At 48.0% G+C, this 25966-nt stretch overlaps 9 protein-coding genes across 9 annotated transcripts; 4 read left to right on the top strand and 5 right to left on the bottom strand.

Moving 5' to 3' along the window:
* The first annotated feature begins 5 nt into the window (after positions 1 to 5).
* Positions 6 to 3173, top strand: P175DRAFT_0513886 (uncharacterized protein). The gene is made up of 6 exons (XM_040898775.1): positions 6 to 623; positions 789 to 919; positions 955 to 959; positions 1245 to 2599; positions 2624 to 2729; positions 2808 to 3173. The coding sequence occupies exons 1-6, from the start codon at positions 129 to 131 to the stop codon at positions 3137 to 3139; spliced, it is 2424 nt and encodes an 807-aa protein (XP_040756475.1). The 5' UTR covers positions 6 to 128; the 3' UTR covers positions 3140 to 3173.
* A 1056-nt stretch (positions 3174 to 4229) lies between these two features.
* utr2 (putative cell wall glucanase (Utr2)) lies at positions 4230 to 5690 on the bottom strand (the record flags this gene model as incomplete). The annotated part of the gene is made up of 3 exons (XM_040893148.1): positions 4230 to 4981; positions 5034 to 5474; positions 5570 to 5690. The coding sequence occupies 3 exons, from the start codon at positions 5688 to 5690 to the stop codon at positions 4230 to 4232; spliced, it is 1314 nt and encodes a 437-aa protein (XP_040756474.1).
* Positions 5691 to 7726: 2036 nt separating this feature from the next.
* P175DRAFT_0554329 (uncharacterized protein) lies at positions 7727 to 9353 on the bottom strand. The gene is made up of 3 exons (XM_040900551.1): positions 9097 to 9353; positions 8061 to 9045; positions 7727 to 8010 (listed from the first exon to the last, which is right to left on the bottom strand). The coding sequence occupies exons 1-3, from the start codon at positions 9160 to 9162 to the stop codon at positions 7814 to 7816; spliced, it is 1248 nt and encodes a 415-aa protein (XP_040756473.1). The 5' UTR covers positions 9163 to 9353; the 3' UTR covers positions 7727 to 7813.
* Positions 9354 to 10189: 836 nt separating this feature from the next.
* On the bottom strand, positions 10190 to 11013 carry P175DRAFT_0528605 (peptide-methionine-S-sulfoxide reductase; the record flags this gene model as incomplete). Its single annotated transcript, XM_040899632.1, has 3 exons — positions 10190 to 10223; positions 10288 to 10606; positions 10728 to 11013. The coding sequence occupies 3 exons, from the start codon at positions 11011 to 11013 to the stop codon at positions 10190 to 10192; spliced, it is 639 nt and encodes a 212-aa protein (XP_040756472.1).
* A 156-nt stretch (positions 11014 to 11169) lies between these two features.
* P175DRAFT_0471926 (kinesin family protein) lies at positions 11170 to 14763 on the bottom strand. Its single transcript, XM_040895110.1, has 2 exons — positions 14369 to 14763; positions 11170 to 14309 (listed from the first exon to the last, which is right to left on the bottom strand). The coding sequence occupies exons 1-2, from the start codon at positions 14566 to 14568 to the stop codon at positions 11489 to 11491; spliced, it is 3021 nt and encodes a 1006-aa protein (XP_040756471.1). The 5' UTR covers positions 14569 to 14763; the 3' UTR covers positions 11170 to 11488.
* Positions 14764 to 15219: 456 nt separating this feature from the next.
* Positions 15220 to 16104, bottom strand: P175DRAFT_0451387 (uncharacterized protein). Its single transcript, XM_040894489.1, has 2 exons — positions 16055 to 16104; positions 15220 to 15973 (listed from the first exon to the last, which is right to left on the bottom strand). Exons 1-2 carry the CDS (start codon positions 16055 to 16057, stop codon positions 15530 to 15532), a joined length of 447 nt encoding a protein of 148 aa, XP_040756470.1. The 5' UTR covers positions 16058 to 16104; the 3' UTR covers positions 15220 to 15529.
* A 273-nt stretch (positions 16105 to 16377) lies between these two features.
* On the top strand, positions 16378 to 17064 carry P175DRAFT_0430126 (uncharacterized protein; the record flags this gene model as incomplete). Its single annotated transcript, XM_040893412.1, has 2 exons — positions 16378 to 16834; positions 16898 to 17064. The coding sequence occupies 2 exons, from the start codon at positions 16378 to 16380 to the stop codon at positions 17062 to 17064; spliced, it is 624 nt and encodes a 207-aa protein (XP_040756469.1).
* A 2869-nt stretch (positions 17065 to 19933) lies between these two features.
* Positions 19934 to 22793, top strand: P175DRAFT_0528601 (cyclic nucleotide-binding domain protein; the record flags this gene model as incomplete). The annotated part of the gene is made up of 2 exons (XM_040899631.1): positions 19934 to 22357; positions 22449 to 22793. 2 exons carry the CDS (start codon positions 19934 to 19936, stop codon positions 22791 to 22793), a joined length of 2769 nt encoding a protein of 922 aa, XP_040756468.1.
* Positions 22794 to 23835: 1042 nt separating this feature from the next.
* Positions 23836 to 25245, top strand: P175DRAFT_061164 (putative C6 finger domain protein). The gene is made up of 5 exons (XM_040901056.1): positions 23836 to 24128; positions 24290 to 24517; positions 24576 to 24839; positions 24908 to 24934; positions 25017 to 25245. The coding sequence occupies exons 1-5, from the start codon at positions 24054 to 24056 to the stop codon at positions 25134 to 25136; spliced, it is 714 nt and encodes a 237-aa protein (XP_040756467.1). The 5' UTR covers positions 23836 to 24053; the 3' UTR covers positions 25137 to 25245.
* The last annotated feature ends 721 nt before the right edge of the window (positions 25246 to 25966 follow it).

The following is a 25966-nucleotide window of genomic DNA, read 5'->3' as shown; positions in this document are numbered from 1 at the left end:
GTTTTGCGACATCAAATACCGAACCCCCCATTGAATCATTGCATCAATATACCGGCGCTGTTCGTCTTCTCTCTCAATCGAAGCTATCACGACGAATATAGAGGAATCTCTTACCACACAATACAACGATGCACCCGCCATCTCTCCAGCTCCTCCGAGCTCTTCGAACCTCCGTCTTCCCTAACACAGCCAGAGCAACCACCCAGCTCTGCGCAAGTCTCCATCGATCTCCATGCCCACCTTTCAAAATCTCCCCGCTCCCTCTCCGGCACAGCAGCAACAATGCTCACCGTCCCACTCGCATGATTCCCCGAGCACACCCTGCAAAGCCACGCAGCCATGACCGTGGCCCGCCATCAAAGGAAGACACCCAAACAGATTTCGCTGCGTTGAATGTCCTGGGGAACATCCCTGCACCTACGACAGCCGTCGATGCCTGTCTGGACTCCGGATTCCATTTGGATAACGGAGTCAAGATTACCGGCGGCGATGGGGTGCTGCTTGTGGGTGGGGAGGCGTTTGCGTGGAAGCCCTGGGCTGGGAAAGAAGGCGGGAGGGATACAATGGTGAATAAGAAGGGGCAATTTGAGGTGGATGAGCAGGTTTGGGGAATCTTGGGGCTCGTGTGGCCTCGTCCAGGTAAGCTCCCCCTTCTCTTTTTACTTTCTGTTTTCATGTTGTGGTTGTTTTACGATGGGATTGCTGATGTGATATATGGGGAGTTAGATATGCTGATTATTGGGATGGGAGCTTCGGTTTTTCCTCTTTCGCCGGAGACGAGAAGACAGATTAATTCTCTGGGCGTGAGGGTTGAGGTGTTGGATACTAGGAATGCTGCTGCGCAGTTCAACTTGCTTGCTACCGAACGAGGAGTCTCTGAGATTGCTGCTGCCATGATTCCCATTGGGTGGAAAGGGAGGTAACCTGGGTTCATCTGTACCTGGGTTCGAAGAGTGATGGTGACTATTGGGCGTTTGTTTCCGGCGTATGCTAATCGTTATGTCGCTTTGTATACTATAACCTCAATCTCAACTTGTGTAATTCTATAAAACTGGCCATTCCTTCGATATTCTGCTGAACCCGAGACTTGATCGACGGTCGGATCGGCGTCCTCTCCCGTGCCAAGCAAATAGTCAGCTGCCTCTCTCGATTTCAGCTCCCAGGCAGGGCAGGGTGACCTCCCCTAAATCTCTCACTATTCCCCCTACCCCATTATCGCTGTACACTCTCTGTCATGGCGCGAGAAGAGCCTCTTTTGGCTCCGCGCCCCTCCTCCGATCATTCTTCTATCCGGAATGCTGAAGAAGAAGATGCCCTCTTGACCGGTGAGCGGACCAACCGTACCCCGCAACGTCGGGGGTGGTCATTCTGGAAGGAGGTCGGTCTCTTCGCCTGGGCCCTAATAGCAACCGCCGCTGTGATCGTCCTCGCCGTTGTATATCAGCATGAATCAAATCAGGCTGGGGAAAACTCCTGGGGCCCCTCTGAGAAACCGACTGGAAAACGAAACCTGATCTTCATGGTGTCGGACGGCATGGGCCCAACCAGTCTCACCATGACCCGGGGCTTCAAGCAGCTAACTCAGGGACTTGCTGCCGATGACATCCTCGTGTTAGACAATCACATCATCGGAACATCCAGAACAAGGTCCAGCTCGAGCCTGGTGACGGACTCGGCGGCTGGAGCCACGGCCTTCTCGTGCGGGTTTAAGAGTTACAATGGTGCGATCTCTGTGCTTCCGGATCACTCTCCCTGTGGAACAGTGCTCGAGGCAGCTGCTTTGGCCGGTTACAAGACTGGTCTAGTTGTGACCACTCGTATCACCGATGCCACCCCAGCATGCTTTGCGTCGCACGTGAATCTCCGACAGTACGAGGATCGCATCGCAGAGCAAGAGATCGGTGAACACCCGCTGGGCCGCGTGGTGGATCTTATTCTCGGTGGTGGTCGGTGTCATTTCCTGCCCAACACAACGAGCGGAAGCTGTCGCGGGGACGACCGCGACCTGGTAGCTATCGCCAAGGAGAAGGGGTTCAGCTACATTGACGATCGGGCTGGGTTCAATGCTCTCAATAACGGAAAGGAAGCCCAGCTTCCCCTGTTGGGTCTGCTCGCGGAAAAGGATATTCCGTTTGAGATCGACCGTCGCACCCAGGATGACGTGTACCCTTCGCTAGAAGAGATGGCGCGCACCGCATTGAAGATTCTCAGTGAGGCCACGGCCGACAGCGATAAGGGATTTTTTCTCATGATCGAGGGATCTCGGATCGACCACGCGGGGCACGGAAATGACCCCGCTGCGCAGGTTCGCGAAGTTCTCGCCTACGACAAGGCGTTCGCGGCTGTGCTTGAGTTCCTCGAACAGGATTCCACGCCAGGTGTGCTGGTTGGCACCTCTGACCACGAGACTGGTGGTCTGGCAGCAGCCCGTCAGCTGTCCAGCAATTACCCGCAGTACCTCTGGCTTCCTGGTGTGCTTGCTAATGCCAGCCACTCTGCCGAGTATGCCGGCCGCAAGCTCAATGCCTATCTCTCTTCGGAACCAAGCGCGTCCGCTCAGCGACAGTTCGCGCGGGAGCTGCTTGAAACGGCGCTGGGCGTGACCGATGCTACCGAATCTGAGGTGGACGCTTTGATCGACCGTAAAGTCGCCGGAGGACCCGCGTACGTTTTTGCAGATATCATCAGCCGAAGAGCTCAGATCGGATGGTCGACCCACGGACACTCAAGTATTTTTTTTTTTTTTTTTTCTTTTTCTCCCCATCCTCTCTCCCACAAATTCCCAACCCTAAACTAACAATATCCAGGTGTCGACGTCAACATCTACGCATCCTCCGTCAAAGACGCCTGGCGTCTACAAGGCAACCACGAAAACACCGAAGTCGGGAACTTCCTCGCCGACTACCTGGGTCTCGACATCGAAGCCGTGACCAAGCGTCTCCAAGAGTCAGCGTACTGGTCTTTCACCGACAAGTCCTCTGTTGCCGCAGAGTCCCCGGAAAAGTTTAGCTGGCTCGGCGATCCGCTTGGCGAGGATGTCCGCACCGAGGGGCTTGACACATACCACGGCGAGTTCAAGAAGCGTTCTACTGTCCCGGGGGTTGAAGGGCAGGATTGTGGTTGTGGCAGAACTCATTAACCGGATCCTTTCTCTTCTTTTTTTTTTTTTTTTTTTTCATTTTCTTTTCTGTGAGTTGGAATTTTCACACTTGGGCCCGGTTCATTGGTGTTTTGGAGTTTAGATTGCACATGTTATTACATATAAAGTAACAATAACATATAGTTAACGCACGTATGAAGATAATTAGAATCAGATCAGATCAGATCAGATCCTTTCCAAATACTATCTACTTTCTAGAAATGAGACAGGGTAAATCATGTAGGTGGTTTAGTCCCACGGAATATAAGAAGATTATCTACAGTATATTCAGGGATACGGAGGGTTCCTTGCTCGTACAGAGTAAACCGGGAAGTGGTGGTATCTGTTTGATGCATAATATACGGAGGATATCTTATTGGGATGAACGAAACGAGGATAGCGTAGTAGTAGGAGTAAGTATAATGTAGCAATACATAACTATAGCATAGTACAGAGTAGTTTGCAGTGACTCTCTCTCTCTCTCTTTTTTTTTCTTTTCTTTTCTTCCTTGATTTGTGAGAAGAAGAAAAAAAGGTAAGCTAGTGCTTGATATCCAGTAGAAACACCATTAATACTGAGCCTAGAGACCAAGTCTCAAACAATGCGAACAAGCTACGTTTCTTCCTTTGACTGTATTGAATGTGCTGGTTAATTGGTACTCTGGAAATGCCACAGATGCAGGTGATCCCTAGATCTAAACTACCTAGGTAGTATACGGTACTATTGTAGATATGAACAATTCATTCAGAACATATGCACATACATACTCCATCCCAACAGGGTATTAAGAATGGCCTATACTAGCCAGATAGCAATACGATTCCAGCGCAACAATTGCGCAATCATAAAAAAAAACAACATGAGGCATCCAAATCAATAATAAAAAAAAAATCAATCAGTTTCGCTGGTACCTGAGGATACCAGGGCCTTGCCAGGTATAGAACATAAAAGTAAGATGATAGGCCGAAATCGTATATTTAAATGGTAGCCAGCATTATGTTTTTGTCAAGGGGGCCAAGAAGAAAATAAAAATAAAAATAAATCCAAAAAAAAAAAAAAAATATTCAAGAAAGGAGAAGAGGGGTTAGCTTCACAGAGTAATCAGAACAACAAGCGCAACCAACACTGCAAAGAAGGAGCCTTTAAGCACCCGCTCGTTCTGCGAGGGAGCGGCACCGGTCTTGTCGCTGGTCGAGGTGGTTCCCTGGCTGAAGGATCCGGAGCTGGTGGTGCTGCTGGTCGAGCTGCTGGTGGAAGAGCTGTTGCCAGGCTCATTGCCAGTGCCGCTGCCGTTGTTCTGGGGGACGGTCGCCTCGGTGGACGAAGCGGAGCTGGAAGACGAAGAGTTGGTGCTGCTCTTGCTGGCACCGAGATCCATGTCCAAACCAGTGGCCCCGAAAGAAGCGAGCACAGTCTTGTTGTTGGTGATCTCAATCGAGCTTTCCAAACCATCTTCGTTGATGTAGACGTAAGCCTTGGAGCCGTCGACAGTGGCGTCAGAAGGAGGGTCGTAGCAATCCACGGTCATCTCGCCAAAGGTGGTATAGTAGTAGCCCTTCTCCTTGATATCCTCGGAATCCCAGTCGATCTCACCCCCGGCCCATTCAATGGTTCCCTCGGCGTTGCTGGCTTGACCAGCGGGCCACAGAGACAGCTGCATTCTGGAGGGGGTCTGGGGGTACATGTAACGGTTAGCAGTCTCGTTCCAAGTCGAAGCCTTGGTCAGAGTGCGGACGACGGTGCCATCGACGGACCAGTTGATCGCATCAGGGGTCCAGTCGATTTCGTAGGTGTGCCAGTCATCGAAGGTGTCTTTGACCGTAGTCTTGCCGCCATTGGTGTCTAGAACTGTGAATACATGTTGGTTAAAGAAGAAGACCTCGGGGAGACTTACAGTTCAGGACACCCTGGAAGTAGAAGTTGGTCTGAACCTGGTTCAGATTAGCACCCACCCACTCGTAGTCAATCTCGTCCTTGGTATCGGAAAGCAGGATGAAAGACGAAACCACACCCTGACCACGGCTGCTCTTGGCCTTGGCAGTGATCTTGCCATACCAGACATAGTGGTTATAAGCAAACAGAGTGCCAACGCTGTTCTTGGGCATAGTCAGGAGGAGGTTTCCATCTTCGATCTTCGGGGAGCCGCTGTAGACCCAATCGTACTTGGAGGCATTTCCGAGGTAAACGTCGTTGGAGGCAGCGCTGTCGAGATTGGCCCAGGAGCTAAAGGTCTTGCTTTCACAAATGGGGGCAGGAGTGCAGGAATCGAGGGAGTAGGACATCAGGGGATCACATCCACCCAGGCAGTAGGCACCAGTACCACATTGTCCGTAAACTAGAGGGGAGCAAATTAGGCCAAAGGATAGAGAGAGAAGAAAAAAAAAAAAAAAAAAAACGAAGGGGGATAGAGAAGGAAAAGGGATTCTTTACGAGAGCAGCAAGGATACTTCTCCGGGCAGTGTTCATCGGCACTGCAAGAGGGTGGGGTGAATGCCAAAGCCGACTTGGCAGCGAGGCCGACCAGGAGAAAAGTCGGAACAAAACGCATCATCATGGTGATGAAACGTAGGAGGTTATGGCGAGATCGTGCACGACACAAGAATCATGTACAAGGGGATAGATACCAAGAAGAAGTGGACTGGAGAAAGACGGAGAAGGGTCAGTTAAATTGCAATTACAGTCGTGGTGGGCCAGGATCAATAAATTTGGGAACTGGTGGTGCCCCGGCGCTTGATCCACTCAGGGGATTTCCGTTCTCGAATCTGTTGGGTGCCTTGAGCCGGACCAGAAGGATAATTGACAGGTACCCGATCAGGGACCCGGAAAATTGGCCGCAAAGGGTTCACGAGAGAATAGAGACATACAGAGGGATCCCAATAGAAGTCGCAGCAATTAATGAAGGACAGCGGGCAAAAGGAGAAAGACCTTTTTAAATCCCCGCGGAGAGAGAGAGAGAGAGAGAGAGACAGAGAGAGAGAGAGAGAGTCGCGAAAACGAGTGTATAAACGAAAGACCGAAATAGGAAGAAAAAGAAAAAGAACGAGGCAGCAGAAAGGAGACGAGGGAGAATAAAAATAATAAATACCTTTTGCAGCGAGTCTGGAGACAAAGCAAAAGTCGGGGGAACTACTGGAATTGTCACGGTATTACAACCATTCTATTATATGAATGAAAATCCAGCGCACTATACCATCCGGACTTTTATCCCTACCTATATATAATCATTCTTCTACCTGATCTTCTACCTGATTTATATCTGGCTTGCTTGCTTTCCCTTCTCTATCCAAAGTATTCTTCTCCCAGGAAGAAAGAATCCAAATCCTCAGTGTACCAGAATGTGTCCTGTAATATATGATACCAAGCATTTCCACCACCCTGTAATTCACTTGGGAATCCATTTTTAATCCATTTCAATCCCGTTGGGAAATGAAATGATTGGATCGTCTTGTCAAGTGGTAATTTATTATAATTAGGAAAAGTAACCATGTCTTACTTCCTTCCGCCACTTTGTCTTACTCGGTAGATTGATCCCTCAAGAGTCGTTTCCTATCGTCTGACAGAAACCCTTTTATCAGAGTAGAACCGTAGAACGTAATTGAATAATAATAATAATAATAATAATAATAGATGAATCCACTCTCTAATGAACCTTAATAGAGAGCCAAGTACTCTCTATAATTATCCTATCTTCGACATGAGGCTACGTGCGGCTCTCGGATCTCTCCCTGACTAAATGCATTTGTTAACAGATAGTTAACTAGTTAACGAGTTACATATAACTATAGGTCTGTATATAAAGCAAGGAGCACCTACTCACCTCATTTCACTCAACTCCACCCTTTCCAAGGGAACAAGTAAATATCACTCCCCAATTCATACATATCCTAGGGGGCATGTTAATATAAGCTCTCCTCCCCCTTCTTCAGCAACTGCAGGGCGCGCTGTGTGTATACTCGGAGATTTAGGTTCTACCTGGCCGGGTTTAAAAGACAAGGCTTCACTGCTAGTTCATAATAAGTTATATTATGACAATCTCCCCTCTTGTTTTTTCTTTTATCCATTTATCCAAGGTGAGACCTGATTAATATAGTGAGTAGTGAAACAAACTTGGGGATGTAAAGTACTAGATTCTTGGTAATCTTTGTTCATCCCATCCCTTGCACTGAATTATCAGTATACACTCATACGGAGAATACAGAGTATAAACCAACCCTAAGAAGACTTGACTGGGCTTGATTATGGCCGCTAATATCTAGTACCGAGTATGTACTGTGGAACAACAGAGTAAAGTCACCCCCTCCTCATAAACAGCCTGATATTTCCATACATAAAGTACCACAACGCCGGCCCCAGAGTCGCTGCCTTGCCTGTTTCTCCACAGATGAATGGGATCCTGATCGTGATGATGTCACATTGGTCCACTTATGCTGTCTCCTCCACTCACACAGTCTCATTGCACCCCCTGGTCTGTTGCTTCTCTGTCTCATATCATATTCTTGATTTTTTTTTTTTTTTTGTTATTTTTTAGGTGTTCTTGGGGGGGGGGGGGTTGATCTTCTTTTCATCCTTGACTGTAAATAAATTGTACATATCCCTTCCAATGAATACTCACTAAAGAAGAGTGCAGTGTAGGGGATACCCCAGCGCCATCCGCAGACACACAAATTTCCACCCCTAGCGGATGGCTCTTCTAGCCAAGTGCTTGGCAATGTTAGGGCGGTTCGTCTCTTTGACTAAAACCAGCTCCTTTTCACATGGGTCCGAGGAGAAGGTCACCGAAACACCACTGTAGACGTTACGACCCTCCTTCCATCTGTTGAACACTTCCAAAACCTTGCGAGCAACAATCGTGCTCGTGAACACGGCCGTCGCTAGAATCCATGTCAATATCACAGCCAAAGAACGGCTGCAGGGAACTCACCGTTACCAGAATTAAACACCCAAAGAAAGTCAATGTTTCCAGGGCCTGCTAGAGCACGGATATCGTGCTTCCACTTCTCGGGAGACATGTTGTCCGCAAAAAGTCTCTTCCTCGCAAAGGAGAGGCGGCGACGCTCTCTAATCGGCTGGTTCATCCGACGATGGTCTTCATTCCAATCGACGATCTCGGCCAGTTCAACGTGATAACCACACCCAAAACGTCCAAAGCCAAGCAGAGCTTCCATCTCTTGGTTGGATTTCAAAAATGCAAGCGCGTGGGACGCATGCTGGAAAATAACACGAGTTCTTTCGTTGGTTTCAATACGGATGTCCTGTAAAGGCCCCTCGTGAATACGAGTAGTGACAAATTGAACAACATCCTTGGAAATTCTTCCGTAAATGCGGATGATTCCTGCCTTTTCCTCAGGGATCTCCGGCAAACCCGGTGAGGTAAGAGGCATTCCAGGCTCTGTGGCCGACTCACCGCCGTCATCATCGCTATTCTGGCTCTTCTTAGATGCAGAACAAGATGTCATTGACAATGGTGACATGAACTGGGTTGCCTCAGAAGGGGGAGGGGCCTGAAGGCCGGAGTAGGAACTGGCAACTTGGGCCCAGCTTCCAGGCGGCCTAGTTGATGCATTGGCTGCTGGAATACGCTGCAGTTCTCCACTCATGATATTGGCAGTCTCTCTTTTGTCTTTCTCGACCTCGTTCATGAGAGCCATGACTGCCTGCTTCTGGATCACGTCACGAGAAACTGCCTGGTGGGGAATGATATGCTGATCCTGATCGACCTGCTGCTCGCGCTTAGTCCTAGTTTCGATCTCAAGGGTAATAGATAACGGAGTGGGGGCTTTTACTATATCGTCAAAGACAAAGTGGCTTGGAGGAATTTGTTCAATACCCTCAGAAAAAGCCTCGACAATCATAATGCTCAATTTTCCAATTTCATTTGCAGCCTGGTGCTGGTCATGCTTCCGAAGCTGTAGTATTCTCAACGCCACGCTCTTTTTAGAAGTTTTCCAAATCCTTACATGCGAAGAGATACGATTGAGATGACCCAAGGCGTCAGCCATGGCAGCGTCCATGGTATAGGCCATTTCAGGAAGTCAGGAGTTGAATTCGCCTGTTCTTGTCTCGAAAGTTCAACGGGGTAGGCGAATCACTCCCGTAAGAGTAATTGCGAAAAACCCTGTGTGTTTGACATTGATTGTTGTTAAATGTGTCTTTAACTAGGGAGCTTATGTTATTAAAAGAACCTCTTACCTTCAAAACTTGCCTCTAAGAAGGCCTGCACCTCTGGGATTGGAGAGATTGTGAGTGACAAGTGAGTTGACAAAGAGGGCCCCAGTACCAGGCTGGAATGAAGATAGAAATGGAGGGTAAACACAGTAACTGGCTCGATCAGCTTACAAATGGGAAAGTTTGGTGGGTGGATTAGAAGTCTTGCTTTGTAGTCTGCCTGTGACAAAGTTCTTTCCAATGGTAGGCTGTTCGCTAGACTGAAAGTAGTTGAGATCTCTCTTGAGATACCTTATAGAAGGCGAATATAAGATATAGGTGGAGGATGAGGGGACACACAAGTAGAAGAGGGAGAGGGGTAAGCTATCAATTAAAGAAATGGGAGAGAGAAGGTGAAGCAAGAAAAGAGCAAAGGAAAGTAGACAACTGCCTTGTCTGTCACCTGAGAGGAGGATGTGTCTGCAAGTGAATCCCCCATTCACTATCATTGCGCACTTTTTCTCCCCCAAACTACTTTTGTCACTCTTTTCCAGAGTACTCATGGGAATGAATCTTAGGTTTCTTTACCTTGACTATACTACCGGATTAATCAAGACAGGCCTGCCTCTTCACCGTGGCAGTGTATTTCAAGGCCACCAGGATTATCTTTGCATTCGCATAGAAGCAATCATAGCTTGAGATCAGGCCTAATCACCTACCAAGCATTCTTAGAATCCGAAAAGCCGAGTTATTGCTATGATTGCTTGTTGTCTTGTTTCAAATAGCTTCTTGACCTTCAGTTTTGCAAAAAGGAGCATAGTACAAGAAACCACAGAAGCTCCTTCAGATTATGAATATAAAAAGTACATTAGGACATATCTTCGTCGATTATAAGTTGCCAGCCAGTCAAGCAGATAGCGGGGGAAACTTCCGAACAAAGCTGCAAGAAAAACCCTCGTTAGCCAAAATCCGCACCTAACAACATTAACTGGATCTTAACTTACTGCGCAGGACACTCATATCCCGAAGGATTCTTATGCAAATAGAGCTGGTGGTACTCCTCTGCATCCCACCACTGGCCTGCAGGCACAATCTTAGTCGAAACAGGCTGCTTATACCACTCCTTGCTGACCTTCTCCGTAACATCCTCGGCGATCTTGAGCTGTTCGTCGCCGTGGGTGAAGATTGCACTGCGGTACTGAGTACCTACATCCCCTCCCTGGCGGTTTTCGGTCGTGGGGTCATGCATGCAGTAGAAGAATTCCAGAAGCGAGCGGTAGCTCACGACAGCGGGGTCAAAAGTGATCTGAAGTGCTTCGGCGTCTGTTGATTTTTTTTTTTAAACAAAAACGGTAAGAAAAGGATTTTTTTAGTTATTAAAAGAAGCATTTAATCACTTCTTTTACATATTTCTATCGCATAAAAAAAAGATAGGTGTACGTACGACCTGTGTTTCCGGTGCAAACTGCGCGATATGAGGGAGATGTAGTCTCGCCTCCGCAGTAGCCAACTTTCGCGTCCAACAGACCCTTACCGTTGCCGAATTCTTTGCGGAAAAGGTGTTCAACGCCCCAGAAGCAACCCGCTGCAACGGTCGCGGTATTTGTGTTGCTTGCCATGTTTCGAGCTGAAGATTGTGGTGTCAAAGTGAGGGTGGGAGAACTGGTGGAGAAAGAACGGAAAAAGCGTGAGAAGAAAGTAGAGCCAATTGCAGGTGCGGCGAAAGCCATAAAAATGGTTGCTAATGTACGTTTTTGGTCAGGCAGGATACAGCAGAGTTATATATATAAGGAATGCATAGGTTTAAAACTAAAGCTGCAGGAAGTTCTGGCCAAAATTGCGTGTCGCGAATTTGTCAGGGAGCTTTCCGCGAAATAGTTACTTTCCTCCCAGCGGCGTCATCCATAGCACTGACATAAGCTCCCCGCTCAGCTACGAAATAACATTCTTGGCTACTCCATGAGTCCGTACAAGAAACAATTTACAAATATAAGAAACAGGAAAAGAGATCGCTGGGCGAATGATGAATTGGTTCAGCGAATGGCCCAATATTGGGTAAAAGGTCCGAGGCAGGTCTGTTATTGTACACGTCCCGAAAAAGAATATGTCCCATACAAAAAAGAAACACCACCCATTCAACACCATCGCAGTTGATTATATCACTAATAGAGAGAACAAAAAAAAAAAAATTCAAACTGTGTTTCGCTACCTGAATGCTGACCCAGAAGTTGAGTAGAGACTCTCCGACACTCTGGCAACCTTGGGAGCTGCCAAAGCACTGAGTCGGAGAGCATCGCGACTGGTAAGGCTGATGTCCCGCGGCCGAATGTCCCCTCCAAATGTCGTGCGTCTTTGGGTATTTTTCATAATAGGGACAGTTCGAGGACCTAATACCGCTGGCTTGTTCTCGAACTCTTTGTCACCCTTCATTCGCCTTGCGTGGGCCGTAAACATGGTGTTTTCCGTAGGGGAACCGCCATAAGAAGCAGATGATGGGCTCCGGCGACGGTGGGCACGAAGAGCGGTTGCAGAGGCTCCAGTTCCGAACGATCCCCCAGATATGCGTCTCATTGCTGTGTTTATCCTAAGTGCGTCGTCTCTAGTTGCCTTCCAACCTTCTTTAGACTCTGACGCGGGGCTGCTTGAGTAACTACCGCTGGAAGTCCGAATCGCAATTCTCGAAGGTCGCTCTGCAGAAACACGATTTAAGAAACTGCTGTTCTCAATGTCACGAAGGGGCGAACCTTCGCGGTCAGAGAAGGGAATAGAGGTAGTTGGAGGGGCAGGGATCGGAGAGCTGCCAAGCTTCTTAGATAAAAATCCCGCCTTGAACCGATTGTTCTTCGGGATGTTCAGTGGCTGGTCTGATGGTGTGGGTACTGGAGATGAACCACCCAAGGGACTAAAATTTCGACTAGGCACTGGGATGCCACGCGGAACCGGAGATACCCTAGGCATTGGGAGTTCACCGGGACTACCATGATAAGAGGCTGGTGTAGCTGCAGGCTTCTGTGGAGTCTTTTGGATCTCAGTCAAAGTACCTTCTTGCTCATCGTCCCTCCACCGAACACTTCGCTTAGGGGGCTTCGCTTGAGTTTTCTTCGGAGAGAAACTGACACTCTTCCTTCCCGTGCCCATCTTGCGACGACGGGGAGACGTTCTTGTGGGCGATGTGGGAGCAGTTGAATTCAGTGTGATTGGAGCATTCAGCACCTTCGCTGGCGGGATGATTGCCAGGCTCAGTCGCTTTTTCTGCTTAGTTGGGCTGGATTTGATAGGACTGAAAGGTTGCGGGAAGGGCAAGCTGCTATCTGGTTTGACGACGTTCGATGCCACTGTGCTGCATGAATCCAGCATCTTCGTGAGAATCCGCTTCCCTGTCTCAACAGCCTCATCCGGGCTCAGGTGCATGATATTCTCGATTGCAGACGCGGTTTCGAACTGGGCTTGCAGTAGGAGCTGTACTGTGGCAGCTTCTCCCGCCTTTTCATGATCCGCGACTGTTGAAAGAGCCTCCCTTTCTGTATTTGCCTTCAAGAGCTCTGCCTCGCGTTTAATATTGGTAAAGTCACTGTTGTCGCTGATTTGAAATTCTTGAAGCTGACGTATGGCATTCTCAACAGCAGTATTCATCGCCCGATCCCAGGTATTCTTGGCCAGACGCTGGTGGTAGTGGTGTCTGCTGCTTTCTAGCTCCAGCAAGATTCCTTGGGCTGTTTTGCGGATGGCTTGGAGATTTGCCAAAGGCACTTCATTCTCGGAGTTTGCGGAGACGCTGTCAAATGCAGCTATCCATGAAGACAAAATACCGATCCTGCGGCTAATCTGTCTCAGTTTGATCATGTTATTCGTTCTTTCTTGTCTCTCTGGTAGGGAATGGTCATAGGCGTTTCGGATACGAGCAAGTCCTTCCCGCACGGCGACGTCCTTCTTCTCCGATTGTTTCTTGAATTTAGCAAACGCAAGCTTCTCGGAATCCTTCTGTTGTGCTTTGAGTTCGTTAATTAAGGCCATTTGTTCGTCAATTTTCACCAGGAAGTCCTTGACGTGACGGTTGACATTGAACACATTCCGCGTAACTTTGGTCTGGATGTTTTTAGCCCGGTTGGCATAGCGCAAAGTGTTCTGGGTTTCGTCGAAATGCTGGCTTGATGGACTGACACAGACAATCATCACAGTCTTGCAATTTCCACCAAGCGCAAACTTTAGCAGACGTGTTAATTTGGAGTTTCGATAAGGAACGTGATTTCGCTTTCGTGGGTCACAGAGTGCATTTATACAGCTTCCGAGAGCGAGGAGAGACTTGTTGATGTTTGCGCCTTCCAGCAATCTCTCGCCTCGATTATTTGTAGCGCTGGCACGCTCGCTTCCCGCGAGGTCAATAATACTGAGTGTTGCCATTGTGTGTGGTTCGTTGATATCGGCGTTCCGCTCTTTCTGTGCAACGTTGATTTGAAGAACGGCATGCGATCGTGAAGAAGTTGCGTTTGCCTCGGTCGGAGACATTGTACGGCATTCATTGCCCCTCATAATCATGTCCATCACCTGCTGTACCGTTTGGGGATGATGGCTCGATAACCCAGTTACCGAGACCGATTTATTTGAATCTTCACGAAGACTCAGACCTCCCTTGGTGCCTCCTGGGACTAGAAGGTCGCGAATTGTTTCATTGTAAATTTCCAGATATGAAAGTGATAGCTCTGTTTGCTTTTCCCCAGATCTTTCTTCAATACGCTCAAAGAGCTCTTGCAAGGTGAGGAAGATTATACCGGGTTGTTGCGCTGTGCCAGTGATAGTGTGTGTCTTTCCACATCCAGTGGCGCCATAAGCAAAAACGGTGGCATTGTATCCGTCGAGGACGCTGTCGAGAAGGTTGCGGGTTGTGGCTTCATAGACTTCTCCTTGTGTGGCATTTTGGTCAAATATCTTATCGAAGGCGAAGGTCTGATCTTTCACCCGTTTGCCGTTGGGGATGACGCTCTTGGAGAATTTGTGGACTGGGTTATCTTCGGGGGGGTCGAATACTCTATTGAAATGATCATCAGTCAAGACACTCATATCCGAAGCATTTACCACTATACTCACAGGCACCGATCATCAATGACCTTGATGATGGAGCGAAGGCCCTTCTGATTCAACTTCGGGGTAGGTGCTCCCGCCAAAGAGCCATCACCCAGAAACAGCGGCCCATCTTCGCACTTAGTGAGCTGTGCTGCTTCTCGGATCGTAAATGGCCGCACTCTAACTGCAACGGTGATGGACGAATTGTCACTTGAGGCACCCATAATGTCGTGTTCTGTCGAAATATGTTATACTTGGCGTAGGAGGGTGGTAAAAACCAGGGACCCTACGCGCCCTGTACCGTTTGTCGTGTCGATGGGGAAGTACAGAAGAAGAGAGAGAGAGAAGAGATAAGAAGTAAGAGCTGTCCGATGAGGAATGTTGACGGTGGGCCTTTTTCTCCTGAAAACCCCAAAGACTCTCCCTGCTACGCTACAGCGAAGGAAGAGTGGAGGCGTCAAGCCACTCAATTACTTGTTGACATCTTAGCTGGTTATCGGCCCCTCGTTGCTCGAGCAACAAGATGATGCGTGCGGATAAAAAAGCTCAGGTCGTGGCTTTTAGTTTACCTCTAGTGAGGTTCCTTGAACTAACTAGGATATCCCGTATATGTACTTGGAAATAATTATCGACACGCATATTGCCCACGCTGACCTGTTTCATCGCAGAGGTCCTTGGGAACTGCGGGAATTGACACATGCCTCTCCTCTTCATTATCCCTAGAGCTCTATTAAGTTTCTTCCTTGTGGGCTTATTATTTGTTTCAGAAATCAATAGCGATGGGCAGACACGTTCTTGCTTTCTTGCTCCTTACCGAAACACGTTTTCGCCTGGAGACTTTTACCGCTGTGGGGGGGAAATGATGAATATCCCTTACGTTTATACTTGTACTAGGCAATACCACGCTTAAACGGTCGGGCATAGCAGATTGAAGTAGCTACAGGCTCGTAAGGTCAAGTAATTAGGATGTTAGAGCAATAATGGGCCCCACGTATCTGATCGTTTCTTAAGGCAAAAAAGTTCAATGGACGTCTAAGGTGTGCCATTGCTGAAAACATTCAAGTGAATATCAAAACGCCACCCGGTGAATCTCAAGCCGTACACCGAAGAGAATAAACAAGAAGAGCGTAAACATATAAAGGATCAGAGGTAGAATCCATCCGAGAGACCGCTCCTAGCGCAGCTCTATGGCTCCTCTTCGTCATCTTCGAGGCGGGGGAGAATGACATCCCAACCCGGATCCTCTAATTCAAGATCGACAGAGTCCTCAGCTCTCGGTTTCCGGAATCTGAATGCAATAGACTGTCCATTATTGATATCTGCTGCCTTTAAACTGAGTGTCGCAGCTTTGTTTGCCCCTCCTCGCTTGGGAGCTTCATCGTCATCCAGTTGCAAGGCCTCAAGACTTGTCCATCCTTTATCCAGATCGTTCTTGTCCACTGCAACACCTAACTCGATCTCAGAGGGGTCTGCAGGTACTGTATCCCCGTTAATATCTTCCAGGCCGCGGGCTTGAAGGGCTTTTAGGAGCGCCTGTTTAGTGTTGGGGATTGTCTCGGAGGGCAAGAGCATCAAAAGCACAGTAATTCTGTGCTTTCTGAACAAGAGCGTCCAACTGCAAGGATCTGTCTGTGCGTTCAATGTATAACGGTTAGAAATATTACAAATCTTATAAATCGTAAAATAATGTTTAAGAGAGGGTGAGCTTACCATGGTGTTGATGTGGCTATCCTGTGCGCTGGGTAAAGGCTCGGGCGGGCTCCTCGGAGCTTTTGGTGGAAATAGAGTCGTCGGGGACCGGAGAGCGGGCGCCGCCTCCTTGGTCAGCATCGTAGATTTCATGAAGGCGCTCCGGTTTCAAACCAATCTTCGTCAACAAACCCTCAAAACGCCCAATCGAACTATTTACCCCCCCTCCCCCCCGGAGGAGTCTGTTCATCTCATTGAGTCTGTTCATCTCATTAAACTACCGTCCTCAATTCTATTCCATATCCACTTCCTTGCCCAGCGGATCTTCACGCCTTCTTTCCACGATGGAAGTTGAACAGCCGTCGGGGATGCATGCCCCAGAATCAACCACTTTGCTGAAGATAATTCACTGGGACAGATTCTTCGAATCTGAAGCACCTCCTAGACTTGGAATGGAGGTACGCCGGCGACTACCGTATACCACTTTGGCTGCCTTTTCCGTTGGAATGGCTGTCGGGTCGTCGCACGGAAGCAAAACAGCTGCCTATCGCTTTCGCGCTGAGAATGCGCATCGGTTCCCCACGACATCGACCGGATGGTTCCAGTATCACAAAACGAAGAACTACGTGTCCATAGTTGGAGGTGTCAAGGAGGGTATGAAAATGGGGCTCAAGCTTGGTGCTGGTGCATTAGCATTTTGTCTCTTCGAGGAGACTGTGGATTATGCCCGCCACGACCGGAGAGACTTCTTATCCACTGTTACGGCGGGATTGTCTTTCTCTGGTATCTACAGCTTGCTAGGTTAGTTTATTTTGACCTCTCACGTGCCTGTAAGGAAGGAAAAGCTGATGTTGGTGTCCTTAGCTCGTCATGACGTATACACTGCCGCACGTACGACAAAACTGGGATTGAAACTCAGTCTTGTCTACGGACTAATGCAGGACGCCCTGGAGTCCTTAAAGGGTAACCGACCTGCTTATGTTGATTTTATTCTGGGTAATCGCCGGTCAAATACGGGTGGGGAGGTTTGAGAAGTACATAAAATAAATACGCGGCATACTCCCCTGTTACGGATGGATGGGGTTGGCCCACATTGAGACTCTCATTGTTCTAAGCTGGTCAAACTTAGCAGCACAGGATATCTTACAAGGCCCTGCGGCGCAGTCTATGTTTGACTCTCGGGGCTGGAAAAGTCGGTTTGAGTTCAACGTTATCCCTCCTTCCATGCGGATTACATCAGATTTTCCTCTTTCAGCCATTTATCTCGCAATCAGTGGCCCCCCAAGGTCTAACTCTTTTTGAGGGCTTAGAACAACTGCCAAATAGGAGCGGTTTACGAAACAAAGCTAGAGACAACTCGGAATTATTAATGGAACAGGGACTGGGGACCGTCAGGACGAGAAACCAAGAGTTGGGAAGATACGAGCCTGGATCACAGAAGTCGCCTTTTTCTTTCTTTATTCCCTTTGACAGAAGTGCCGAAGGAGCAAGATGTCAGGTGACTGCGCCGTGACCTCCACAATCAGCTGCATGAAGTGTATTCTGTATTAAAGGAAGCATGGAGAATAATAATGATAGGTACTAAATTTCCAGATAGTTCCTGGATGAGGTGTTAGAAATGGCAGGTGCTATGCTATGTTGGGAAATGAATACTCTGCTTTTTATGCAAGGTGGATGGCGTACCCGGCCCAGTAATACTTAAGAAAGCAAGGGTCCTTACCTAGGTACCTAGGTAAACTTGATTTAATAGGCATTATAGGATGATGAGAGTCTTGCTCTGGTACTTTCATAGACAGTTTTGGCATAGATCAATCAATCTACTGCTGAGCTAGATATACATGATATACATAGGCATCGTGCACAGTTTAGGTGTAACTAGCCCAGGTTATCATTAGTTATATATTCTAGTATTAGGAGAGCTCGGAGAGTATTTAGCTTCAAAAACATAGCATAATCCTGGTCATTATACCAGGTAGGTCTTGATTCCCTCGTCGATACTGCTTTATTCTATATGGTCTGATCATGCAGGTCTGGGAGCTTGATTGTCTAGTGGCCACCCTTTGATACCCACTAAAACAAGCATTTATCTATGCGGCGATTCCTTCTGATCTGGGTCTCATCATGGCTACACTAGATATAAATATGCCTAAATGGAGCGGTTGATAATATCCAGGGATACTACTATATACACGAGCATCCGCCCCGGGTAGCCGCACCCTGAACTTGGAGTTATCAGTCCTACCCGGTCTATTCGGTCCTTAATAACCTGAAAAAATAACCTCGTGTCTCAAAGGAGTAGAGGGTTTGCTCGCTCACTTAAAGCGGCAACGTCCACATGAGATGGTTATAGAAATAGGTGCTGAGTCGTAGTCTTTTTTTTATTTTTTTTTTGGGCACGTTAAAAAAATAGCGATCTATTTGCAGGAGGGAAAAGAATATCCAAAGATAGCCCGAAGATGGTGCAGCCCCGAAACAGTCCAATGCAGGAGAAAATGCGAAATGGACCATTCCTACCCTAGCAAGTTTCTATACATTTTTCTCTTCTAGCCCAATAGAAATAAAGAAGGCTTCAAGAACCCATTCTGTAACCTTTCCCGGGTGATCTTTTGTCTTCCACCTACTGATAATAATAGTTAATAAGAATAATAAGCCTAACTAATATACTGGTAATATCCACGGACTCCGTAGAGGAGGGTTGAGGTGGGAGTAAATCCGATGATGATCTCAGGTTCTTTCTTTCAGCTTCTCTTCGTTCGCTTCCCTTCCTGCTACTGGATTCTTACTCTCTCGAAGTGGGAATGGGAAGAGAAAGACAGAGAACAGAAAGAGTAACAAAGGCAAAAGCCAACTGGACAAGGTCTCCTAGATAATGAGCAATTGGGTAGGCTGTGCTTTCTTTCTTTGAACTGCTTCTAGAAGCTATCCAGAACAATCTATTTGCAGATGGTTGTTCCTGTTACACTGCCAGATCCCCCACCATCGTTGCTGATTTGAAAACCACCTCCATCCACTTGGGATGATAAATTCCAAACAGCTTTGTTTCTTCTATTTCTGCTTCTTCTTCTCCTTCTTCTTCTTTCTCTTTTTAGTGCCATCTTCGACTTCTCCTAAAAATAATAATATTACTTTTATTATTTTTTTTGTTTTATCCGATACGCCTACTCAGTCCTGCTGCTTCTTCTTCTTCGTCTTCTTCGTCTTCTTCTTCTTCTTCTTCTCCTACATCCAAAACCCTTTTCTCCCACTGTTTGAATTTCTCCCGTGTTAGACTTTTCCCAACCCTTCGTTAATTTATCTACATTCGTCATTGACTTCTGACCAGCAAGATAGTAAAAGGTGCGGGTTGATAAGGCGGACAACCCTTGGTTCTTCTTCTTCACAGCAGCTGGCTCGGAACTTGGAACCATAGTACAGCTACCACTAACTACTACTCTTTAGCACGAATAAGCAGCACTGCTGGTGGAGCTCGGCAGCATTAAATTAATTATTGCCATTTGACGTGGGTGATCCCCGCTTCCAGAATCCAAAGGCATTCCAGAATTCGCTTTTGGTCGCTCTCTTGCTCAGGTTCTTCCTTCTCTTACTAACCCCCAGCAATGCTCTTGTCCAGCCCGCGACCTAAATTACTTCGGATCTCCGGTTTCCCTCCCGTTCATTGCCTTTTCTCGGTCGCATAGCTCACCGGTTTCTACCGCTCCAAATGTTTGTTCGTTATTGACCCTCCCCCGCGCCGTGGAACTGGGGATGCTCCTCTGAAGCTCCCGTGATTTCATTCTCGTCGACGTCATCGGCCCATTGCTCCTTTGCCCACGAACTGTATGCTGCTGCTGCGGACTCTCTTTGAAAATTTCACCCTCCTGTGAGCTGTTTTCCCTCAGACGGGACCACAATTTGTTCATCATGCGGCGTCATGGCAGGGCTAGTGGAGGGACCAAGGCTGTCACACCTATTTCCGACACGGTCTCGCTGATCCATTCATTCGACTCATTGACGAATCCCAATCGCCCCGTCCGCCCATCGCCATTGACATCCTCCAATATCCAAGCTTTACCTTTAGACCTCGTCGACCGACTCCGCTCCTTCCCTCTGTTTCAGTCTACCCCCGAGTCATTCCTGGTCGATATCGGACAGCATTTACGCCCACAGCTGTGCGCCCCAAACGACTATATCTTGACAGAGGGCGATGAGGCAAAGGCAATATACTGGCTGGTTCGAGGCGTCGTGTCTGTAACTTCCCGAGATGGCGAGAGTATATATGCGGAGCTTGAGCCAGGGGCCTTTTTTGGCGAGATAGGTGTTCTGATGGATCGTCCCCGTACCGCAACCATCATTGCTCGCACCAGATGCTTGCTGGTTGTATTGACCAAAGAGGACTTCCGGAATATCCTCCCACGTTTTCCTGAAGTGGAACAAGCTATTCGAGATGAAGCCCAGGAAAGGCTGATGATTCTAGAGAAAAAGAAAAAGGAGACTTCAAGCCCTGCGACCGATCTTAATCTTACCAACGCACCCCGAAGAGGCTCAAAACGGTTGAGGGAGACTTTCTCCCGAGACCTCTCTATCACTGAACAGGATGGCACAAGCCTAAGGTTCGCCAGCAAGAAGCGCAAATCCCCAAGTCCTGGACTGGCTGATGGAACTTCAAGTGCCTTGGCTAATGGCCTGGTGAACGTCCGACTTCTACTTAAGGAGTTACCCCTGTTCGCTGGTCTCCCACCTGATATCCTTCACTTCCTAGGCCTCAATTCGCAACCGCGGTCATTCCCACCCTTTACCGATATTATAAAACAAGACTCCCAAGATCGGGAGATTTATTTCATCGTGCGTGGAGAAGTCGAAGTTCTAGTCGAGAGAGGTGACACCACAAGACACGGGCATTCTCTCCCAAATACCATCGAACATCCCGGCTTTGAAGTTAAGGCACGCCTTAAGCAAGGCCAATATTTTGGCGAGGTGGTTAGCCTTTCCCTAGCCCCTCGCCGTACCGCAACGGTACGCTCAATCAGCGCGGTCGAATGTCTCATGATTAGCGGCGATGTGCTCGCGGAGTTCTGGGATAAATGTCCCCAGGGTGTCCGTGAGCAAATAGAAAACACTGCCAAAGAACGACTCAAGTCAGCATCCGATGGCGATGTCGTAATGTCGGAGGCGGGAGATACTGAGGGGGCGGGTAACGACGACGGCTTTACGATCAGGGCTGCTCGCCGGAAATCTATGCCCATTGTGACGCTCACTGAGACAGAATTAGACGCTTCTCACAAGCCGAACGGCATTGATGACCACACAGTATTACGGCCATCAGATCCGGACCCTTTCCTCAATGTTGGTTTGGATAATGTCCGGCTTCGAAGTCGACGAGGGTCTGTTGCTCCGCCGACGCCCGATGAGGTCTCTCGAGATCAACAACGTCCGCCGTCTTCATCCGAATCTCGTTCTACCAGCTCATCATTTCTCACTCTGCCTGATGCTCCATGTACCCCGGTTGCGCTGAAGGCCCAACGTGAACCGAGCGACGATAACCACGGAATTTTTCCCGACGGCATACTCCTAAGAGTCTTTCGGCATCTAGAGCTACATCATCTACTTCGCCTCCGGGCCGTCTCCCTCCACTGGTCAGAGATTCTCAACAAGTCGACAAATTTAGTCCACTATTTGGATTTGAGCGCATATAATCGGTGCATCACCGACGATGTCCTAGTGAAGGTTATTTGCCCTTTCATCGGCAACCGACCACGTTATATTGATATTAGCAACTGCTTTCACATTACAGATGAGGGATTCAATAATCTCGTCATTACATGTGGCGCCAACGTTGTGGCATGGAAGATGAAAAGCGTTTGGGACGTGACTGCATCTGCGATCCTCGAAATGGCCAGTAAGGCAAATGGTCTGCAGGAGGTAGACCTGAGTAATTGTCGAAAAGTCGGAGATACTCTCCTTGCACGAATTATTGGATGGGTTACTCCTGGGCCATACAAGCCCCCAGAGGAATCTGGAAAGACTGGCAAGGGGGCTATTAAGCCCACCATGCAGACCCCAGCTGGAACAGTGTTCGGTTGCCCAGAACTGAAACGACTGACCCTTTCTTACTGTAAGCATGTGACTGACAGGTCGATGCATCATATTGCGTCTCATGCTGCCTCTCGCATTGAACAAATGGATCTCACGCGGTGCACCACAATCACAGATCAAGGGTTTCAGTTCTGGGGGAACGCTCAATTCACTAATTTACGGAAACTTTGTTTGGCGGACTGCACTTACCTGACTGATAATGCTATTGTATATCTAACCAACGCTGCAAAACAACTACAGGAATTGGATTTGGTACGGAGCTCCATTTACTATCCCCCCGCCTTTTTTTTTTTTTTTCCGTCTCTGAAATGAGGTCGCTGACCACTGGAATTGAATTTCATAGTCATTTTGTTGCGCCTTATCCGACACAGCAACGGAAGTCCTTGCCCTTCAATGTTCCCAGTTGACTTATCTGAACATGTCGTTCTGTGGTTCTGCCATATCCGACCCCTCTCTACGCAGCATTGGACTCCATCTTTTGCACCTCAAACGGCTTTCTGTCCGAGGCTGCGTTCGAGTGACTGGTGCTGGAGTTGAGGCTGTCGCAGACGGTTGTACCCAGCTGGAATCTTTTGACGTGAGTCAATGCAAGAACTTGGTTCCTTGGCTCGAATCTGGTGGGGTCATGAAGTATGAAGACAGGATTTCCTTCGACACCGTTGCCGCGAATGGAAAGCTCTATCGATAATATTCGGATATCCATCTCCGCCTATCTCCTAAGCTCTCGCTCGCATAGTTGGCATCTTTCTGGCAGAACATATTGCGCGAGTCGAAGGCGATTATACGTCACTATATTTTGCAATAATATTATTTAATACCTCATTCCTCTACGGCTTTCTGGCTTTCCTCCGCCTTTACTACGATTCCCATTGCATTTTCCTTCCACGTTCTTTTGGTCTGCCCCGCTGGTTCTAAAAGTCTCTTGGAGTTGTGGCCCTTGTGTCGGCAGGTCTTGGTGCTTCCGACTGACGACCAACATGGGTGGTGTTGCTGCATCATCTTACATCTCAAGCGCATTCGTCTCGCGGTGTTTTCCCCTGAGTCATTCTCACTTTTTCGCAGTTGGGGGGTTGCTATCTTTTTACGATTTCCATCTAGGTACAGGAATTCGGGCATGGAAGGAGTTTGACTCTGAAACAGAGCATTATGGCAGCATGATTGTTTAAGGGCTAGGCTTGATGATATTCACATAGCATGTTGGAGCTGATGATATTTTCTTGCCATTTTTCTGTATCTTAGATTTCTACGTTTCTCCTTCCTTTCTTTGGACATTTGAGGATTGGAGACCGGCTCTTAGTGGTTATTTGGATTTTCCTTGAATCAGGACTTAGAATTAAATGAAACACCAAATCTTTTTGGGAACCCTGCAGTTCTTTGTGGGAATTTGTACCTGGGCTTGATCTAGTTTGCCCTTCTTTTTCAGTCTTTGTTATCACTAGGTACGCTCCATTACCTCCTTCGTGTTGAAAGATTGAAGCAATAAAGAAAAGGTATGTCACCCCTCTTATCATTATGCAGATGTTAACACTGTTCTTAGTTCTTCCACCTCTGTAGTCTCCTACTACATAGCGCTTTTTCTCTAACAATCCTCTTTCAACTTTCACCTTTACATATCCTTGCCTGCGTTAAACAATGGCGTATAGCTGTACAAGGGCCTTGCCCCAGGTGCTATTACATTATACTACAGCACACCTTTGTCTTCTCAGTTCTCTTCATTTACACTACCTCAAGACAATCCTCAATGCATTATCACTCTTTGATGGCTCTTTGATCTCAATAAATTACAATGAGATTGGGCATAGAGATGAGAATCTCTACTGAAAAATTCCTCTATTTAAGAGATGGTGTTTCCCCAAGAAGTTCGGTCTTCATTCCAATACCATCCCACAATCTTCATTGCCTCTCCATTGCTTCTCTACAGAACCTAAAGCTCTTCCAAAGTCATTGAATGCTCTCACAGCCTACTCAGCTTCCCTCGATACTAAGCAACATTATATCAAGCAAACAACATCAGGCTTATTTTGTGAGTTGAACAATATGCCTAGACGTAACTACGATCAGTTCATGGAGGGACAGAACAATGGCAAGAGTAGTAGCAGCAGTTCTGCGCAAGACAATGCTGCTAACACTACTCAGCAGGCCACAGGAGGTTCTGCTCAAGAAAACACTGCTAACACTGCTCAGCAGGCCGCAGGCACCGCCTCCAAAGCTCCCACTGCATCCAAAGCTCCCAAAGCATCCAAAGCATCCAAAACTCCCACCGCAGCTAAAGCTGCAGACGACCAGCCCCCCGCCAAGAAGCGTCGTCCGCGTCGAAAAAAGACCGACCCTGAACCTGACTTCTCAGATGTTATCAGACAACAATACCGGGACACTAATGGCCGAACCCCCGTAGCTTGTGATCGATGTAAAGTGAGTGTTTCCCCCTCCCCCAGATTGTGCATTTGTTTTCATACTTACTTCTTTTCAGATCACAAAAACGACCTGCGACTCCGGGGGTACTGGATGCAGACCTTGCAACACCAAGGGCGTGCCATGCAGAACAACTGACCGTGTCACTTTGCAGACTTGGACTCGTGGAGATCCTTCTCCGCAGAGACTACGATCTGAAAACACCAGACTGACAACTGAAAATGCTAGACTCACGACAGAAAATCGCAATCTAACGCGGCAAGTCAATGAGCTCCAGAGCCAGATTGAAAGATACAGAAACATGTTCCCTACAATGCCGGCAGTAAGTGATCCCCCCCAAAACCAAACCTCCCTTTGACAAGAGTAATTTCAATACTAACCCTCTTCTAGACAACTAGCGCCTTCAACAACTCAAATGTAAGTGCTGCCCTAGCCCCCAGTGCTTTCCAGAATCCCTCTATAGGTGCAAACCCATATACAATGCCCCCACGCACTTTAGCAAGCCGGAGGAACTTCGTCGACATTAACAGCGCTCCCACGACCCTTCCTACCTGGGCACAACCCCCACTCCAAACGGCCCAAGGACAAATCACCGCTGGTCCCTCGAGCAACTCACTAAACACGAACGCCGCCGCCGCCGCCGCCGAACAGGGTTTTTCGCAAATGCCATGGCCACCAACGCCCTTGGGCCAGCCCAGCCTGAGAGAGCTGCGTAGAGCCGACCCTAACTACCAGCAACCCATGATCCAAGCTACCTGGCCACCTGCTCAACTTCCCCAGACCCAAGCTCAAACCCAAGCTCAGGTAGGTCCCGCACTCACTACCACCGCAGCCACCGCGCCGGCAGCCCCTTCCGCATACAGCATTCTTTTCGGCGACCCCTCCAATGCGTTTGCTAATAATTACGGTGATCCGCAAGCAACCCAGAGCCAAGATTACAGTAGTATCCCCATGAATGATCCAGTCCTGAACTCTGTTTTCGATCTGAGCCATATACCGGACCCACCCGCGGATCCCGGAAATGCTGGCCTGAACCTCAATGATCTGAACCCAGCGATCCTGGCAACTACGGGTGCTGCCAGTAATACCTATACGGCTGGGTTCTTACAGCCGAATCAAGGACAAGGTGGTGATGGCGATCCTAATGCTAATGCTAATGCTAATGCTGATGATGATGATGATACACACTTTGGAGATCTAGCGTGGCATACGTAAGTTGTCTTTTTCTCTTTCTCTTTCCCTCTCGCTCTTGTTCTCTTGTCTTTCTTTCTTTACTTGCTTGCTTGTTTGTTGTGCTTTCACTGCTTCCTCCTCCTTCCCTTCTTTTTTATTTTCTGCCTTGATTGGTTTTGGCTCAATTTTGAGAGATTTAGGTGATTATTCCGTATATTGTTTCGCAAAGAGTGCGCTATCTTAGGCCTTTAAAAGGTTGTGTATGTATTATTTAGA

The sequence above is a fragment of the Aspergillus ochraceoroseus genome, assembly GCF_002846915.1.
Source record: "Aspergillus ochraceoroseus IBT 24754 chromosome Unknown P175scaffold_1, whole genome shotgun sequence".
In the NCBI taxonomy this organism is placed as follows: Eukaryota; Fungi; Ascomycota; class Eurotiomycetes; order Eurotiales; family Aspergillaceae; genus Aspergillus; species Aspergillus ochraceoroseus.
The sequence above is the reverse complement of the archived record's forward strand: the minus strand, read 5'-3'. Positions and strand labels throughout refer to the sequence as shown.

What these genes read in the sequence shown, in the direction of transcription:
- P175DRAFT_0554329 (XM_040900551.1), bottom strand. Translation starts at nt 9,162, where the DNA reads ATGGCCTATACCATGGACGCTGCCATGGCTGACGCCTTGGGTCATCTC. An exon ending in TCAATCGTATCTCTTCGCAT is followed by an intron (nt 9,046 to 9,096) that starts GTAAGGATTTGG and finishes AGAATACTACAG; the next exon opens with CTTCGGAAGCATGACCAGCA. An exon ending in GGTGTTTAATTCTGGTAACG is followed by an intron (nt 8,011 to 8,060) that starts GTGAGTTCCCTG and finishes CATGGATTCTAG; the next exon opens with CGACGGCCGTGTTCACGAGC.
- P175DRAFT_0471926 (XM_040895110.1), bottom strand. Translation starts at nt 14,568, where the DNA reads ATGGGTGCCTCAAGTGACAATTCGTCCATCACCGTTGCAGTTAGAGTG. An exon ending in GTCATTGATGATCGGTGCCT is followed by an intron (nt 14,310 to 14,368) that starts GTGAGTATAGTG and finishes TCATTTCAATAG; the next exon opens with AGTATTCGACCCCCCCGAAG.
- P175DRAFT_061164 (XM_040901056.1), top strand. Translation starts at nt 24,054, where the DNA reads ATGCTCTCACAGCCTACTCAGCTTCCCTCGATACTAAGCAACATTATA. An exon ending in AACAACATCAGGCTTATTTT is followed by an intron (nt 24,129 to 24,289) that starts GTGAGTTGAACA and finishes AACACTGCTCAG; the next exon opens with CAGGCCGCAGGCACCGCCTC. An exon ending in GCGCCTTCAACAACTCAAAT is followed by an intron (nt 24,935 to 25,016) that starts GTAAGTGCTGCC and finishes CACGCACTTTAG; the next exon opens with CAAGCCGGAGGAACTTCGTC.
- P175DRAFT_0513886 (XM_040898775.1), top strand. Translation starts at nt 129, where the DNA reads ATGCACCCGCCATCTCTCCAGCTCCTCCGAGCTCTTCGAACCTCCGTC. An exon ending in TTTGGGGAATCTTGGGGCTC is followed by an intron (nt 624 to 788) that starts GTGTGGCCTCGT and finishes ACGAGAAGACAG; the next exon opens with ATTAATTCTCTGGGCGTGAG. An exon ending in GTCGACCCACGGACACTCAA is followed by an intron (nt 2,730 to 2,807) that starts GTATTTTTTTTT and finishes AACAATATCCAG; the next exon opens with GTGTCGACGTCAACATCTAC.